Below are 19,308 nucleotides of genomic sequence, written 5' to 3'. Positions count from 1 at the left end.
TGACCCTTTGCGGCTGGGGATTGTGGGCACCAAGAGAAGTGCTGGCTCGTGGCCCCCCCCTCCTCCCCCCCAAGATTGGCACCAGCCAGGGAGTGGGGGTGCCAAGGGCGGCACTTCTGAGATCAGTGATCAGTTGTTGCCCCCTCCCGACCCCCAGCCAGCTGCTGGTACTCCCCCAGACTCAGGAGGCACCAGTCACCTGTGTTTTCCATCTTTTTACTCTTCTGTGAAATATGAAACATCAAAACCAGAAGGAAACTATATCCTGCTTGCTAGCAAACAACTTTGAGGTAAGCGGTCTGTTCCAGCTTTTGTCTGAGTCTAACCTGCCTAAATTGAACTGAGCCAAAGAGGAGAACTTACCACACCTTTAACTCTTCTCTGAAATATGAACTTTCATATCTACCTGCTAGAACTTTAGAATCTTTTCTCCTAACCCTGAAGAAGGGTGCGTGTACCTAAAAGCTTGCAATTAAAGAGAGATTTTTTTCAAAAGTCTAGTTGGCCTAATAAAAGATATCACCTCTACCATGAGTCCTGACTCTTTATTTGACAATATTAAAGTAGTTGTAGCAGGGACTAAGCTAAATATAATTGTGCTGAAGTTTAACTGGTTGCTAACTTTACTTCCAGGCTGATATACGAGAAAAACAGAAGAAACTGGTTGAACAGCTGACATCTTTGTTGAATAGGTCACCAGGGCCTCCTACCAGAAGGCTCATTGCCAAGAACTTTGCTCTACTTTACAGCACTGGAGATGCTTTTTCTGTTTACCAGACAATTGACAAATGCAATGAACTCATTCGGAGCAAAGATGATTCACCAAGTTATCTGCCCACAAAACTGTAAGTAAAAAAAAAAAAAATTCGGAATACACTAAATAGTAGTAATACTTTGTATATCATATCTTGCAAACCTGTGAAGGCCAAGTACTGAAAATAAGAACAAAGATGAACAAATTTGGAAACTAAGCAGATTTTTGTGTCTGTTGTTGTTGCTTGAGTTTAAGGGAAAATGATGAGTGAAAGGAATGATGAGCTTAGTTATATTCTAACTTTGGATATACCATATCTACATAATTTCGGTCTTTATTTCCAGTTTTTGAGTAAGAAGCTCATCTACAGCTTATAAACACAGCAGGCTACTGTTTCACAGTAGAAATAGACTGGGAAGGCTTAGCCCGTGGCTACGTAATCCTAGGTGTCCCAAGACAGGGAACCAGATGCAAAAGGCTGGGCAGAACTGTCTGAATCAGTGGTTTTCAATCTTTTTAGACTTGAAGCACCCTTCATTAGACTGTAGCTTCCCTCAAAAAATCCCAATTTTTAGTTTTCACTCTTTTTTTACTATAGCAAAATTAGTAGAAAAATTCTTTGGTGCAAAGAACTTCAACCACAGCAGGTCAAAATGTTAAAACATTATCAATTCTTTATATGAAATCTTTGGGTTTATCTGATTAATCATATTTGCACATCTAACAGTGATGACATTGTATGGCACCCTTGAAAGGATCTTGAGGCACCCTAGGGTGCAGCAATCAGAGGTAACCTGAGCAGGGTGTGGGGCCCAGGACAAATTGGTCTGTGCGGGGCCCCGTCCCTGGACACAAGGAAGCCAGCAGCGGATTTGGTGGGGGATGGAGGGTGCCAAGCAGCCAGGCCTAAAGCTGGTGGCAGCGCAGAGTTGTTGTGCCACCCGAAGTGTGGGGCCTGGGGCAGTCACCCCAATTAATCTTGAACTAAGTTATCATGAGTTGACCTGAGCTTTAATTGCATGGAAAGATGAGCAAAACCAGGTCTGTGATGTAAGGTTCATCTCTGAATTGAACTACTAGCTTAACTATCAAGACCAGCTGAATTAACAAGATTAAGGGCATGAATGTGGAGAAGGCCTATAATGTCTTTAAATCAAAAACTGTCAGATACCTGTGCCCTAGCAAAGGGAAAAATGTTTTAAGAAGGGGATTCAGATCTACCTGGCTAGACTAATAGGAATAAACTTATAAGATATAGAAGGGAAAATCAGCAAAGAAAGCTTAGATGTCAGGAAGTGTAGGGATAACATGAGAATTGCTAAAAGTCAAGCTGACTCAAACCTTATAAAAGAAATCAGAAAAAATACCAAAACGTTTCTTCAGCTTTGTAAATAAACAAAGAACAAAGAAAGGAGAAGTAGGGTTGTTACTGTGCATGCAGGGAGACTGGTAGATGTGGTATACCTTGGTTTTAACAAGTGTTTTGATATGGTCTCCCACAACCTCCTCACAGGCATGCTAAGGAAGTATGGACTGTTAGGTGAACAGAAAACAGGCTTCAGCACTGGGCTCAGAGAGTAGTAATAAATGTCTTGATGTCTTGTTGGCAGCTGGTATCAAGTAGAGTGCCCCAGGGGTCAATCCTGGGGCCAGTTTTGTTCAATGTCTTCATCAATGACCTGGAAGATGGCATAGAGCGCACCCTAAGCAAGTTTGCAGATGACACCAAGCTGGGGATGAGCTGGACGGTAGGACTAGGATTCAGAATGACCTGGACAAACTGGCAGGTTGGGCCAAAAGGAATCACATGAGCATCAACAAGGACAAATGCAAAGTCCTGCACTTAGGATGGAACAATCCCCTGCACTAGTACAGGCTGGGGGCTGACTGGCTGAGCAGCAACTCTGCAGAAAAGGACTTGGGGATTACAGTAGACAGTAAGCTGAATATGAGCCAATAGTGTGCCCTTGTTGCAAAGAAAGCTAATGGCATACTGGGCTGCATTGTTTGGAGTGTTGCTAGCAGGTCAAGGGAAGTGATTATTCCCCTCTATTCAGCACTGGTGAGGCCACATCTGGATTACTGTGTCCAGTTTTGCATCCCCCACTACAGAAAGGATGTGGACAAATTGGAGAGAGTCCAGTGGAGGGCAACAAAAATGGTGAGGGGGTTGGGGGATAGGCATGATGAGGAAAGACTGAGGAAACTGGGCTTATTTAGTTTAGAGAAGAGAAGACTGTAGAAGGATTTAATAGCACCTTCAACCACCTGAAGTGGGGTTCGAATGAGGATGGAGGTAGACTGTTCTCAGTGGTGGCAGATGGCAGAACAAGAACCAATGGTCTCAAGTTGCAGCAAGGGACGTTTAGGTTAGATGTTAGGAAGAATTTTCTCACTATTTGGGTAGTAAAACACTGTAACAGGTTACCTGGAGACGTTGTGGAAACTCCATCCTTGGAGGTTTTTAAAACCTGGATAGATAAAGCTTTAGCTGGGATTATCTAGTTGGGGATGGTCCTCCTTTGAGCAAGAGGTTGGACTAGATGACCTCCTGAGGTCCCTTCTAACCCTGACTTTCAATGATTCTGTGATTTAATTGCAGAGATGATAGAGTAGAGACCAAGGTAGAATGGTTTGAAATGCAAAGGACAAAGTTGTGCAGTGGGCCACCAATAAAAAAATATATATATTTTAAGGAGGAAGTCATCCATAGGAAATAAGTGAATGGCTAGGCCTGGGTGAATAGCCTAGGTATACAACTGAATTGACAATTCCAAGCAGCCATGAAGATTGTTCATGTGATCCTGGAATGTATCAGTTAAGGCACGGGTAGGCAACGTTTTACTCACTGCAGGCCACTCCTTGCAATGCAGCTACTGCTGCAGGCTGCTCATCCCCTGCTACACCTGAGTTGTTCCTGTTCTGTGAAATAGGGCTGGTCTCTTGCCCTCCTCCCACCACTTGCCTCCTCTAAATCGTCTCTTAATATGTCTTTCAAAGTGGCTAAGTCAGTGGCCAGAAGCTGCATTGTGAAGTCAGAGAGCAGCCAGCTCTCTGCTTGGAATTGGAAGAGAGGGCTCTACAGCAGCCAGCACCTGGAGGATTAGCTGCCAATTAGTAAAATTCAGAATCTGGGTGAGATCTCACGGCTAGGCTGCAACAGGGTTACAATGCACCCCTGATAAAAAAAACAGATCACATTGCAGGCCAGTTCTAATCTCTTTGCAGGTGGGATCTGGCCCATAGGCTGTAACTTGCCAACTCCTGAATTTTAAGGCATAGGTGCCAGTTTCGCCTGGGGCCCCAGCCATGTCCTTTGAGATCCAGGGACCCTGCATTCTGTGGCAGGTCATGCCTTCCAACTCCCAGTATCCCAATGGGCTATCGACAGGCCAGACAGAATGGTTCCAGCTTGTGGGCCGTATGTTTGACACCTTGAGTTATGGTGTTTCCAGTACTAATATGGGAATAGAAATGTAAATGTGCAAAGCACTCTTAATACCACATCTAGAGTACTGTTCTGGCCATCCACAATTCATTTAAACGGGCACAGGTACAGAGAAGGGGTACTCTACTCAGGAAATGGAGAGCCTTTTACATGAAAGGAGACTAGAAGAGTGGTTTCTTTGGCCTAGGAAAAGGATGGCTTAGAGAGAATGTGATTGCCATTTATAAATACAGAGGGGATGATCACTCAAGAGAAAAAAATAAGTTAGCAGCAAAGTTAGGACAAGAACAAATATACTGATCTTGAATACATTTTGGTTGGAAATTAGAAGAAGGTGTTCAAACCACTAGAGCAGTTATGTTTTGGAACAGCCTTTCAAACAGAATAGTAAAAGTAGAAATTTAAGTACATTTAAGATGGGATAATCAATTTATGAAAAGGATTAGTACCTGCTGTCACCTGGATTTGAAGATCCAGGAGGTTCCTTCCAATCCTGATTTCAAGCATAAAAGTAATATTAAGTGTCTGTTGTTGTTATAAAAGTTTATTTTGTAAGTATTTTGCACCTTCCTCTGAAGCCCTTGGAACTGGATATTCTTAGAGACAGCATATTGGGATAGATGTCATTTTGGTATTGTTTGTGGCAGTGCTCAAATCAAAGGTCTGCTTATTAGATTATACATCAGGAGGTATCTTTTAGCTGCAAACAAAAATCATTTTCTCCTGTGATAAAGCTGATTTCCAAAGTGGAACAGCAGCTGACTTCATGTATTACCTCAGTTATTAGTGATGTCATTTACAGCTGGAGGGGAAACAGTATCCTGAAACAGATTTTGGCAAGAGAGTAAAGAGAAATATTTCCCATTACCGCATAATCTTCTCAACTGTGTTTGTCTGATGTTCAGCTTTACTGGTTATATGGTTAAATAGAGCTTCTTTGTTCCTCAGGGTCCATAGTTACCAGGCAATTGGTATATTCCCATATATTGCGACTACTATTGGGCTTTTAAGCTATATAGGGATTGGGCTTTCTGAGCATCTAAGCCTAAAGTTAATTTGCTTTAAAGCTTTAGGCAGGCTTTAGCTTCAAGTAAATAGAAAAGGGAAGGGAGTTTTTTGGAGAAGGCTGTATCTTGGTTCTTAATAAAGTGGTTGTATTGTCTCTCTTTTGTACCCGTATCTATCACAAGCTACTTCAAGTAAGATGTTAATTCAGTAGGGACTTCATTAAATAAATGTCTCTAAGTATATAATATTATTCTTCCCTATTTAAATATGCCTGGATGACTGATTTGAGAGGAGAAGCAGTTTGAAGCTAGTATTTGCAGGGGAGTTGAAGGTCATTCAGTGTCCACTTCCAACTGAATTTCAGTGAAATTAGGGTGCTGTTGCCACATCAGATCAGATCATCAGGTCATTTAGCTCAGTTTTAGTTCACTGACTTCAAACTGCAAAATATATTTAAAACCTTTGTCTAAGGTGTGTGGCTCTTAAAGTTCTTCATGCTAAAAAAGTTTGGCAATGTTGTACTTTTCAACTAAATGTCCTAAGTGCTCTTAGCGCTGTTGCACTATAATATTAAGTACATAGGGTCTTGAAATATAAGTTTTGGGGAGAAGCTTGAAAGAAACTTGCTAAAACACTTTGAAACTGAGGGGTCGTTATGGTAAGGGCTGAAGGAGACACAGAGTAAGGTGGCAATACTTAGACAGCATTCTGTTGTCTGAGCCCCGTTATATTCATTGCATTTTCTGTATTTAAAGGCTTCTTTGGAAAGTTCCAAATGTCATTACTTCCTTGATGGAAGGCAGGGGTAGTTCTTGCGCCCTGTGCTGATTTGGGGGTTTTTTGTTTGTTTTTTGTTTGTTTTCTTGTTTTTTTAGAGCACAAAGATGCATAGAAATATCTACTTTGTTTATTAGACAGTATATTCCAGTGAAGAATTCTGCAAAGTGCCATAATTGAGTACACAGTAAATAGCCTGAAAGATCTTACTAATTCTGAAGGGCCCTTTCATTTAACCCTTGTATATAACTGGTGATAAAATAAGGGTGCAGAAACCTAGTTTTTAAGAATTTTTGTGAATCCTCTGCTCTAAAATTAAAATTTTCAAGACATACATTTTCTTCTCAAACTTATGGCTTATTAGAAAAAGTTCTTCTTTCAAATAAGCAAGAAAATATTACCATTTATAATTTTATATCCAGCAAAAAACATGAGCACGATTAAAATCTAAATGGTCATTCTTAAAGCTTCTATAATGAATTGGTTAAGATCAATACTGAAAAAGTAATCTTGGAGCAAAATGGGATCTGTTTGATGAGCGGTTTTGTTTTTTCCCTTTACCATAGTTTTGTCATCACTAAAGACGTGTTTGTTAATTCAAATTCAGATGAGTTGTTTTGGTTGAGAATTTTAACTCCTGTTTTGCCATGATGCATTTCCCATCTTAAATGGAGTATTATGTAAATCAGGAGTACTAAACTCCTCTACCTCCACAGACAGATGAGGGGCATAGGATTTGGGGGCTGTATTGGGTCCAAAGACTGGTCCTGTGTACCAGAACCAGCACATGTCTTGGACTGGCCCCATATGCTGTGCACAGCACGTGCTGGTTTCAGACCCCTTTGCTGCATGCAGTACATGCTGGAAAACTCCACACGCTGCATACAGGGCCAGTCAGAGATCCACAGGCAGCACTGCAGGTGGGATGATAGGACTCCACAGGCTGGATCCATCCCATGGGCCAGATCTTTAACCCTGATGGTGTAAATTTAATATTGGTATCTTGGAGAGTATAGTATGGTATATTGCTACATATTAAATAGGACTGGTTGAGTAGCACGATAAATACATAAAAAATTTTATTTTTGCTGTAGAGCTGTTTAAATATCCCATTGCATGTATAATTTATTTTAAGAATTAATGTACACTTTATTGAAGACTGTTTTCAATGCCCTTGGCCTACTCTAAGACTGAGCATTTAATGATTTTTGCTTTTGTTAACTGGAATTTTTATAAGTATACATATACAAAGCCTACTTATTGGTTAGTTCATTTTAGGCTGAAACAACTTTGGAATACTCACATGGGAAGAGGGAAGTAGGCTTGGGTCCATTGGTGACGCATAGGGGGTATGCTGCCCTGAGGGTGGCAGCACACCCCCTTGCAAAAAGGCACCAGTCTCCCCCTATCACCAACACTGCCAGCATCTGTGGGCAGTCCACGATCACCGCTGCCGATGCTGCCAGCGGCATCCGCTTGTTGTCACCGATGACTGGTCAGCATTCACCCCCACCGCCAACAGTGCTGTCACCGCCTGCAGCAGCTCACCATGCCCCCCTAGCCTCTGGGGGTATTCAGCATTCATGCTTGGGTCCATAGGCTCATTCATTTCTAGCTCTTCAGTCACTGAGTATTGGGATATTCTGTTTCTTGAAGTCAAAATGGTATTTAATACTTAGGTGTAAGTATATACATGCTTTCAAAGCTGCTGTTTTGTTGTTTTTGTTTCAGTAGTTTACTTAACGTTTCTGTCATGTACCTTGAATTATAACAACCATTTGGTGTTCAGTTTGTTTAATTTTTTAACTTTTACATTTAACTTTTTTTCTTAATTGGAATATATGAGGTGATTGCTTTGGTTCTTAATTTTTCATCTGTTGTTGCATTCATCTTCACATACTTGGATTTGCTTTGTTTTAGTGCTGCAGTGGTATGCTTGGGCTATTTATACAAAAAGTTGGGTAGAATCTTGGGAAACAGCTTTACAGACACCATAGGAAATGTGCTGAAGGCAATGAAGAATGCAGAGGTAAGGAGCCCTTAGTTTTAAAATATGGTTAAGAAAATAACAGGTGACTTTTTCAGTAGCTTGAAGAACAATAAACAAGGTGAGTGGAATAGTACAAACGTATGGTGAGACTTTTGTAAGTTATATTCTACAGATGCATCCTTTGCATATCCAAAAGAATTGTTGAGAATTTTAACAGTAAAAATATCGATATAGGTGGTTGAATTGCAGTAATTTTTAGTTGTCCTTCATGATTGATCTTGATGAAATAGAATAATCTAGTACTCAGGTGTACACTTCATTCTAAAGCTTACGTCATAAATTATTGAGTCTTAAAATATCTGTTGTTTTCACTACCACTTAGAAGAGCATTACTTTCATTTTGTTTACAGAGCTGTAGAGCAAATCCTGTGCTTTCATTCACTGTAGCATGAATAGATATCCAACAATAGAAAAGTACCAAATAATTAAAACCAAATTTAGATTACAAACTTGTTTAAATAATTTTTCATCAGTTGCTTTTGAGGGGGCACCCAGTACTGTAAAATGTTGACCTTTTTTCCTTTTCATTTATCAGTCTCAAGGTCGTTATGAGATCATGCTTAGTTTGGAAAATATATTGAATGGTTTAGGAGCTGCTGCTATCCCATGTCATAGAGATATTTACAAGGCTGCCCGCTCATGTTTAATGGATCGATCTATGGCAGTCCGTTGCGCTGCTGCAAAGGTAAAGTGGTCTATTAACTGTTTTTAGTACTTAGTCTTCCTAAATACAACTATATCTATTTAGATGGATAATAAGGAAAAATCAATTTTACACCTTTGAAATACGTGAATATGGCAGCTTTTGAAGTGCTTAATCTTTAACTGAAGAAATGCATGTCTATTCTAAAACATCCCCACAAATTAATGTGTGCAGAAAACCTGTGGAATATTTTATTAACATTGCCTTTTGCATTTTGAGTATTTTAAGTTATGGGATCATGAGAGATGCTATGACATATTTGGAAGCAGTATATCTCTAGCAGACTTCACACAGAGAAGTAAATAAGTTTTGATTTCTTGTGTTATGTGCTCAACAGCAAACATTCAGATCCTTCAGATATAAAATTAAATGATAACTTCTAGCTCTAATTTTGCCAGATAAAATTTGTATCTGGCAATACTATTGCATATTATCAAAATGGCTAGAACAAATCTTTTTTCTCTTTTTTTTTGCCTAGTGCCTTCTTGAACTTCAGAATGAGGCAGTTTTTATGTGGAGCACAGACCTGGATAGTGTTGCAACCCTATGCTTTAAATCCTTTGAAGGTTCCAATTATGATGTGCGAATAGCAGTCTCAAAACTTTTAGGCACAGTGCTGGCTACAGCTGTAACATCTAAACAGGCAACAGGTAAAGTGTATATTTTTGCTTTCCAGTAAGAAGTTATCAAGTGTGTTTTTTGTTTGGATAATTGTATATAGGGCATAAATAAAGGTTTATAAGCACTGACAGACACCAGGCTTATTCAAGCTATTTAGGATTTACTGTTGCTACTTTTTATAGCATGCTTCTTATGTAGACCTATGATTTTAGTGTTTATCCATTTATGCATTCAAAAACAAGTTTCAAAACAGTTTGCCTGAAATGCTTTTTAACTCTATAGGAATATCTACCCCTTGGGAGATAAGGAACTCAGTGGTGATATATGGCTCTATAAATATAAAAAAACAAAGATTGGTGGGGAAGTGTGGCCTCAGTCTTATAGATTATCAACTCAAATGTCTATCATTTGGTCTTACTGGCAGTTAGGAGAGGCTTCAGGAACTTATTTAGTCTGGAGATGAGAAGGCTAAGGAGGGATTTAATTCCAGCCTTCAACTACCTGAAGGGTGGTTCCAAAGAGGATGGCAGTAAACTGTTCTCACTGGTGGCAGATGACAGAACAAGATGCAATGGTCTCAAGCTGCAGCAGGGTAAGGTTTAGGTTAGATATTAGGAAAAATTTTGTCACTAGGAGGGCAGTAAAGCATTGGAGCAGGTTACCCAGAGAGGCTGTGGAATTTCCAGGCGCCTCTACAGGAGCAGTGGGGCTGCTCTGATGCGCTGTAATTACAGCGCATCAGAAGAGACTCGAGTAAGTGAGTCTGCTGGAGCATGGTAATTACCATATATCAGCATCTCCATGCTTAAAAATGGCAACAGGAGTGTTTAATCTAAAGCTCATTGGACGAGCTTTAGATAAAGCACTTCTGTCACCATTTTTAAGCATGGGGATGTTGATACATGAAACACTCCAGGTACTTTAATTAGAGCGGCTCTGCCGCCCTCCCCCCACACTTCTGGAGCATGTTTTTTAAGGTTTTTAAGACTTGGCTTTCCAAAGTCTTGGATAGGATGATGTAGTTTGGGATGGTCCCAATTTGAGCACGGGCTTAGACTAGATGACCTCCTCAAGTCCCTTCCAACACTAATTCTCTATGATATACAAGTTACACTGATATCAGTAACCTGTCAACAACAGCGCATTCAACTTCTCTTCCTTCTTGAGCAATACAAATTGTGGAGAATAGGCTGTTCACCATTGACATCTGATCAGTTTTTTCCAAAGGTTTCCCAGTGGTTACCTAGAGTGTTGTACTGGATTTATTGCTTTCCTACTAACTGTGTCACCTGAAATTACAGAGAGTCCTGATAGTGTTGGCACCAGTATTAAATGTTAATCACAGAGAGCCTTAATATTTTTATATGAAGAAGCTCTTTTTTCTGGGGAATAAATAGCTAAGGAAATTGTTTCATAGGCATATTATTTCCCCGGTCTTTCAGGTTTACCAGTCAGATGTGCTATACAACAGTTACATGCGCACTTATTTTCCTTGACTTATTTTAGAAGTTAATGTTAGTGTGTAGGAATGGAACTGGTCCATCTAAACCAGGCTTGTCCAACATGTGGCCCACCAAGCCACTTTTTGAGGCCCAAGGTGCTGCAATGGGAAACGAAAGTAAACACTGTTTATTTTCGTTCCTATCCCTTGTCCCTCCCCCATCCCCTCAGCAGCTTCCTAATGGCTGCTGAAGGGCTGGGGAAGGAACAAGGTTCCCACACGCACCCCATCAGCTTGATGTTGCTGACATGGTGTAGCTCATCCCCTCCCCTGTCATTTCACGGTGTCCCTTCCTAGCCTGCCCCTCCCTCATTTGCATGCCAGCCCCGCCCTGGGCCGGTCCCTGCTGGCCACATGGGCTGGAGCAGGTCGTGGTGGGGTGGGCAGGCAGGGGTGGGTGCTGGCTCAGAGGGATGCTGCGTCTGAGCCCGTGGGAGATGCTGCTGCTGCTGCTGCTGCTGCGGCTGTCAGAGAAGCTGGCACTGCTCCCGCCTCCCCAAATTCCCCCATGCCCGCAGACATTGTGCTGAGGGTGGTAAGTTGTGGGCCCCTGGGAGGGAGCCCTGCTGATGGGCTTAGATTGCCCCGGGGGAGAGGGAGCAGTTGGGTGTCCCTGCACATTCCACACCACTCTGTAGGGTCCCGGCATGGTCCCCTGGCTGCTGAGTCCAGGCGTGCAGGTATGGGAGCATCCTCAAGGCTGCCCAGGTGGCAGGGAGGACACAGGATCAGGCAGTGCCCCTTGACCCGTGCACCCCCAGGCTGCGCCTGGACTGGACAGGCCATGCGAGCACCCGCTCCTGCCAGCCCACTGGGTAATAAAAAAGTTCATGATCCAGCCCCCCATTCAAAAAAGTTGGACACCTCTGATCTAAACTAACATTATTATTATTATTATTATTATTATTAATAATATTAATAATAAACTCCTGAATGATATAATTTTGTTGATGGTGCTACTGCCCAAACTCTTAAATAATGTGAAATTATAACAGAGAATTAAAATTTAACTAAAGGTTTAGAGAACTTTTGAATACAGCTGGTATTAACAGAACCTGAATGAGCTTATATTAGGTAGTATGTATTTGTTTCAGTTAAGTATGACATATGTAATGATCACTGAATCAACAACTAGCTAACTTGGGAGGAAGATTCATTACCTTTGTTCTGTATCCCAGACTGCACCATTTTCAAAACAGAGTACTGAGCCATTTAAATAAAATTTCAATACAGGAGGTTTGCCACAGTTAAACTTCATTTCCCATGTATTCCAACAAATCCACCTCAAACTTCTTCCAAGCTTTTACAAAAGGAAGATCTAAAAGAAAAAAATATATAGGTAAACACTAAAAACAATTTTGGTACAAGAGAACTGGAGAAGTGTTAGTATGACTCCCATATTTTAAAAGCTTTAGAAGGGACCCAGGGAACTACAGGCTGGTGAATCTAACTTCTGTTCCTAGAAAACTAGTAGAAACAATAAAAATTAATAACAAAAATTGTTCGGTATATGGATGTACAGGAGTTGCTGGAGAGGATTCAGCATAGTTTTGTCAAAGGGAAATCATGCCTTACCAACCTACTAGAGTTATTTGTGGATGTCAATAAGCAGATGGAACAAGGGTGCTCCAGTTGCCATTGTATATCTGGGCATCCAAAAAGCCTTTGACAAAGTCCCCCATCAGAGGCTATCATGGGATTCCAGGAAAAGTCCATTCATGGATAAGAAATTATCTGAAAGATGGAAAACAGAGTTGGCTCAGTCTTTGAGAGGGAAAGAAGTAAATGGTGGAGTCCCCCAGAGATCTGTGTAGAGACCAGTGCTGTTTAACATATTTCTAAATAATCTGGGAAAGGTTCGTGAGCAGCAAAGTGGCCAAATTTGCAGATGGCACAATATTATTCGAAGTGGTAAAGACTAAGGCAAACTGTGAGGAACTGCATAAGGATCTTTTGAGTTAATGGACAACTAAATGAAATGCAGAGCAGTGTAAAGTGAAGCGCATGGGCAAAAATAACCTGGATTATACCTGTATTATGATGAGCTTTAGACTAGCTGTTACCACAGAGCAGAAAGATCTGGGAGTCTTTGTGGATTGTTGGCTAAAAACTGCTCAGTTCTCAGCAGCTGTCAAAAAACCCCCAAAATGTTAGGAAATTGTAAACAAAAAAAAAAGGTATTGCTATGCCCATTTATAAATCCATGATGTATCTACTGCTTAAATACTGTGCCCAGTGTTTGTCCCCACAAAAGGATATAGAAGAAGAAAAGAAGGTACAGAAAAGAGTAACAAGGATGATTAGTGGTATGACGAGGCTTCCATGTGAGGAGCGAGTAGAGAGGTTAGGCCTGTTCAGTTTAGAAAAGAGATGCTTCAAGGGAGACATGATAAAGGTTTACAAAATACTGAATGGTGAAAAGTAATTAAATAGGAACCTATTTATTCTCTCCTGCTCAATAAATGGCTATGGAGCCAGGGACCTAAATCTGCAGCCCCCTGCTGCCGACAGAAGGCAGTGGCTGCTGCAATGGAGCAGAGCACAGAGCCAGATTCCGCCCCCCCCCTCCTGCTACCTGCCTGCTGTGGGCTTGGGTGGGGGATGGGTGGCTCCCTGCAGCTGCACACACTTCTAGGGAGCAGGGGGGACCCATGCACAGGGTGGGGGTGGAGTGGATGCATTCTGTGGGCTTGGGCACCCATCTTGCTGCTCTCTGGGAGTGACCTGGTTGCTACAGGGCAGACCGCAGCCATGTAGGAAAGCTGCTTGCAGCTGTGAGCTCTGCGCTGCCATCTGACTCATCTCTTGCATGCATGGCAGCAGTGAGGGGCACAACCCTGCGCCACCAGCTGTGCTGCCCCCATGCATGTACAGGTGCGTTGCCAGAGCAGTGCAGAGCTCGCAGTGGCAAGCAGCTTTCCTGCATGGCTGCACTCTGCCCTGCATCACCAAGTCGCACCTGCCAGGCTGCGTAGTAAGCCTGTGCGAGTAGGCAGCTATTCGATCTGGCTTCAGATCTGGCTGCTTCAGATGCCAGGGATCTGATCCAGAGCTCCGGTCCAGGTTCCTGCTTTGATCCAGCTGAAGCGACTCTGAAGCTTCCGAGCCACCTCGGAGATCCAGCCATAGGCTATAATGGGGAACCAATGAAATAGCTATAACTGTTGTTTTTTGTCTGATTTGGATGAAACTTGCAGGGATCGTAGTCTCTGCTGAGAGCATGAAGCCTGCCAAGTTTCAAGAAGATTGGTGCAGGGGTTCAGGGGGTAATGTACCCCAAATCCTTGAAAGCAAAACTCAGGTCACATGTATGTGTTCCACCACAGTGCTACCACCCCTGCAAATTTCATCCAAATCAGACAAAAAAACAACCAAGTTGTAGATATTTCATTGATTCCCCATTATATCCTATGGATGGATCTCCAAGGTGGCTCCGAAGCTTTTCCAAAGTGCTTCGGACGCCAAAACATCTGAAGCTTCTCCAAATCTGAAGCACAGCCTGACTGCGTAGGTCCCAGGGGAGCAGCCCCAGCCCTACCTAGCACTCTCCTTCCCTGCCTTACCTGTGGGAGCTGCTCTCCAGGCTGCCTGGGGCCATGTACATATACATGCACATGGTGCTCCCTGCCCGACTGCCCTCATCCTGCTCCCTCCAATCCCCTGCAGGCTGGAACTCTGCCAGCCTGCAGAGGGCTTGCTGCAAAACTTCAATATCCATGGGTTTCTTTGCTAAAATGAAAAATCCGCATTTTACTCCAGTAGGGGGGAAAATCTGCATTTGTTTTTTCTGTAGGAAATGGAAAACTGGGATCCCTGCTAATAAGCTGCTAAGCAGTGTTATTAGGCTACTGCTCAGTAGCTGTTGCAAAATAAACCGTGCGCTGGCACTACTCACAGTAACTCTAGTTATTGCACATTTAGTTAATACTTCATTATGCAAGTGCTAAACTAACTGTACAGTAACTACCATGCATTAATGAACGTGTAGATGCACCCACTGTGGAATTAAAATGTGAAAATCATTGCCACTGCAGGCTGCAAGTGGGAGAGGAGAGGAACAGTAGAAAAAACTGTAGTCATATCCAGTTCATTCTCTGTTTCAGCATCCATTCTCTGCCACTGTGTGACACAAGATCCTGGGCAAGATGGATTTATGGTCTGACCCAGTTCTTATGTTCTTGTGTAAACCAGCACTCTTAATCACACCAGTTCAAGGGTTATTATGTAAAGAGTTATCATCCAAACTTCATCAAATTTTCTCTGTGCCATTTCATTCACCAGGTATTTTTGACTACTTAGAAACTTTTGTCATTTTAAAGAAGAATTCAAAACTTTAAGTTTAGAATATAGCGAGATACAAACTGCACATATTTATTTCAAATTTCTACAGTTTGATTTTTAGAGAAGAACATCAACATAAGATGGAGCAAAAGTGTAGTCAAAGCAAATCATGAGAGAAAATTATTTTAATTAAGCTTAACCTACTCCCTTTTGGGTGGTGTGAAAAAATAGGCTTTTTAGAAGCTGTTTGACGTCTGGATTTTTTTGGAGAAAATAATTGGACCAAAGCCATATTTTCCAGCTTCAAAAGACAAAAAACCTCATAAATTCAGTGTTTTTCTAGTAAACCTGTTTGGACACTTTTTTCCTAACCCATATGAACAGTATAACAGCACTTACGTAATAGAGTTGGGTGCTGAAGTAATACCTCATAAAGTTAGGTAAAATGTATATTTGGTAAGACACTGATTAATTCTTATATAAAAGAATTAATCAGTGTCTTACCAAATATTAAGATAGAGGATCAGCACGTATACTGTTTCTTATGGTATTTGTTCCTGAAATAAAATCCCACAGTTCATTGATTCTTACTCACAGTAAGGAGTTCAGCTGTTTTATTTAAGTTTAAAATATGTTTTAGTTTGAAGAAAGTAGCTTTTTCATTGTTCTAACTACAAAAATACCCAGATAGAAGCTAATTTTATCTTGCTGAATGTATGTGAAAGTTCTTGAAGTTGAAGTTCTAAGGGAAATTGTGGACAATTTGTCTTTTACATTGCGCAGTCATCTAGTTTGTTTATTTATGCATAGACCAAAGTACATCTTTAATAAAATGTGACTTGGAAAATAATAAAATAAGAGGCTAGAAATACCACTCCTAGGAGTTCTGTGCCTTTAAAAAGAAAAAAAAGAAAGGTATTTAATAAGTCTCACCATCTCACCATCATTAGCACATGCTGAAGGTGAGTAAGTTTTTGTTGCTTGCAGAATCTGTTCTACTAATGTTAACTTGGCTTTATCTATGAAAACAAATGGGCATAGGCAGTGGAAGGCCGGAGCTAATGGGGCTGAGTCTCCTCAACCTGGCCTAGCGACAGGGGCTCCAGTGCCACTGCTACTGCTGTGCTGCGTCCCTGCCACATGCTCCTCCACTGTCACACACACAGCACCAGCAGACGCTGGCCTTGGAATGGCCCTGTGGGAGGGAGGGGCAAGGTCAGTCTGGTGCACTCTACACCACCCAGCCCCCTCCCTCCAATAATATTTTCTAGTGCCACTTATGCAAATGGGCTATTGTTGATTTTCCTGAAAATAATGTTGTAAGGTAGGTCTTAAAGAATGAATTCAAGATGGCAGTCTATCCATGTATTTCTAGATTGCATTCATCAAAGTAGCTCTCAATATGAAGATATTTGATTTTTGGGGTTTGTTATAAAATTATGGTTTAGACAAGTGCAGGGCCAGCTTTTTCAGTGGTTGTATCACAAATTAGTTCTAAACCTTTCCCCAAATATCACTCCAATCCTTTTCCCCTGCCTGAACTGCTGGTTTGCTTTCTGATCCCAGCACTGTGCTCCCCAATGGATCTGCTGCTGTTTCTGCTTTCTTCCTTCTGTTTTTTTTGTCTAGCCTGCTACTTTACGTTCTGCTCCCCATCCTATCTGTCACTGTGCTCCCTACTCCTTCTCTGATCTGCCAAGTGCCCCACATAGAGGCTGCCTGTGTTCCTTATTGCAAGTTGACCACATCTGCTTTAGACGGATTTGGATTTAGTTGTGCTACATGAGAAATGTAAACTTGTGGGTGTTTCCCCCTAGAATGTGAATGCCTTTACAGAGTTTTTGTGAATGTATTTATCTTTAATAAATTATGCTTAGCATCTGCCAGGCCAAATGTTCGCAAACTCTCTCTGGAAGAAGCCATGGAACTACTAGGAACAGGTTTTCTTCGTGGGAGTTCTGGATTTCTACGAGCCAGCGGTGATATTTTGAAAGGGACAAGCTCAGTCAGCAGGGATGTTAGAGTTGGAGTTACTCAGGTTTGGATTACACTGTGCACTGCTTTATAATGTTGCTCGTTATTTTTAACATACCATTTTTGTGTTGCAAACTTCTCTAATTCATACCTACTTTCTCTGAGAAATTTTAATACAACATAATATGATTATAGGTGAAATTATGCTAAGACTAATAGTATACAACAAATATGCATTAAAGTGTCACATCTCCTAATGCATCTCTATATAATAGTTGAATCATAAGTGTAACCTTTTTTATACTTTTGGAAATCAGAAAGAGAAATCATGTGTCCATGAAAACAACTCATTATCCAGACCCTATCTCTAAAGGCTATGAGGCTTATAAACGGTGTCATCTTATAGATTCCTAAAATATTCTTTACAGCAGTTAATGAGAATAAGTTGTCCAATGACTGCACTGGAAAGAATGTTCCAATTGCCTCTTCTGAAAGGCAATGGAAGTACTAAGTTAAGGACCACCAAACATAGATTACTGAAAACCAGTGGTTCTCAACCTCGGTAGACTCAAGGCAGCCCTTGGAAAATGCCAGTTTAGTTTTCACTCATTTTGTTTTACTACACAAAAGTTAAAACAATTCTGTTGCAAACAACTCAAACCGCAACAGATCAAAATGTTTTTGACACTGAATTCTTATATGAAAACTCTGAGTTTGTTGTGTGAATCAAGTTTGCACCTAACATATCACCCCTGAAAAGATCACATGGCATCCTGGTTCAGAATCACTGCTGTAAGCTGTTTGTGATTGACAGTAAAATATGAAATCCAACTCATTCCCTGTTAGCAACATTAGATCTACATGTCTAATATGCTGGCATTTCAATTTTGCTGTTAAAGCAAACAATAATGATCCTGAATACCCACAAAGATTAGAAATGATGAATAAGATACAATGTTCATGCCCATTTTCAGAGGAAAATAATATTTGAGTTGAGCCAAGGGATAGGGACAGAAATTACACATAAACCGATATAAGTGATTGGAAGCTGGTTCAGATCTGTACCACAACAGAAGTTCAATGCACATAAACTATTTTCAAAATGACTGAAACTAGTTCAAGATAAACCTGCATGGATGTAATATCAGACTTTAACTGATTTAGGTTAAATCAGTTTATTGAACTTCTGTCCCAGAACCCCTCCAGATTCAAGTTAATTCACATTCCACCACCATCCAGTGATGCTTTGCACCTCCCCTGCAAACCTGGCCTGGCAGGGTGGGTGGGGTAACCTTGCTCCAAGCTGTCTGTTTCAGCCAGTTAGGGAAGCATGCTCTAGCACTCCCCAGCTTCTGGCCTGGGCCACTGCAAACATGTGGCTGCATTTCCAGAATCAAAAGTGAATGTCTGCTCACTTGCTTATTGGTTCAATATAAACAGCTTAGATTACCCTGCAAAGATTGAATTGATTTGGCATAGGGCTTTTTAACTGTCTGTACTTAGCCTATGTTTTGGGAAGGCAGAATAAAGACAAAAGATTTCCCCTTTTAACCAAACTGTCTAGAATCAGTTTCCTTATTTAAGATGAACCCTGTTTTGCAATCACTAATTTTTTGGGAAAATGTGAGTGCACTATATGAATAAATAGGGTATATATTCTATTTGTAGTACACTCCAGTGCAAAGGTAAAAGGTGTCCCAATTACAGGCACACTAAGGATAGTGGAGGTAGAGTTCCATTCTTTCTTTAAACTTGGCATGAAAAAGAGGCAATGTGCCAGCGCTGTGTTCCAGTTGCCTTTATTTCCAGGAAATAACAGGCAATGTTGCCTGTTGGGTAGGAAGCAGGGTGGGCCTCAGGGCCGTATTGGAAGTGAAAACAATGAGAGAACCCACCACCCGTGCCTGGAATTATAGCCAAGTCCTTCCACTCTGGAGCCAGTCATCCCTCCATCTGAGCTATGTGGCTTTACACTCCAGTATATATGTTAGACAAAAAGTTTCCTTTAAGAGTTGGTATTACCACCATTCTTGATTTCCTCCATATATTCTTGTTCAGCCTTGTCCATCTCTAGTACAAAAGAGCTCATCACTAAAGCAGTTTTAAGTGGTTTCTTTTAGCTGCTTGTCTTTCCTAAAATTGAGAGGATTTTTTTTTTGTTTCTAAACCTAATTGTTTGCTTTTATAGAGC

General features: G+C 41.2%; 1 protein-coding gene across 2 annotated transcripts in view; it reads left to right on the top strand.

Annotated features, from left to right (window-relative positions):
• The window catches only part of HEATR5A (HEAT repeat containing 5A), a 125,350-nt gene that overhangs the window by 11,574 nt on the left and 94,468 nt on the right, over window positions 1-19,308 (top strand). For both annotated transcript variants that reach the window (XM_019551573.1, XM_019551575.1), the window contains exons 3-7: window positions 634-845; window positions 7,908-8,016; window positions 8,573-8,722; window positions 9,219-9,390; window positions 17,021-17,181. In XM_019551573.1, the coding sequence (XP_019407118.1) occupies window positions 634-845; window positions 7,908-8,016; window positions 8,573-8,722; window positions 9,219-9,390; window positions 17,021-17,181 (804 nt within the window). The remainder of the gene's footprint in view (window positions 1-633; window positions 846-7,907; window positions 8,017-8,572; window positions 8,723-9,218; window positions 9,391-17,020; window positions 17,182-19,308) is intronic.

This window comes from Crocodylus porosus, unplaced genomic scaffold (genome assembly GCF_001723895.1).
Source record: "Crocodylus porosus isolate Cpor-Errol unplaced genomic scaffold, CroPor_comp1, whole genome shotgun sequence".
Classification (NCBI taxonomy): Eukaryota; Metazoa; Chordata; order Crocodylia; family Crocodylidae; genus Crocodylus; species Crocodylus porosus.
This window is presented reverse-complemented; position numbering and strand designations above follow the sequence as displayed.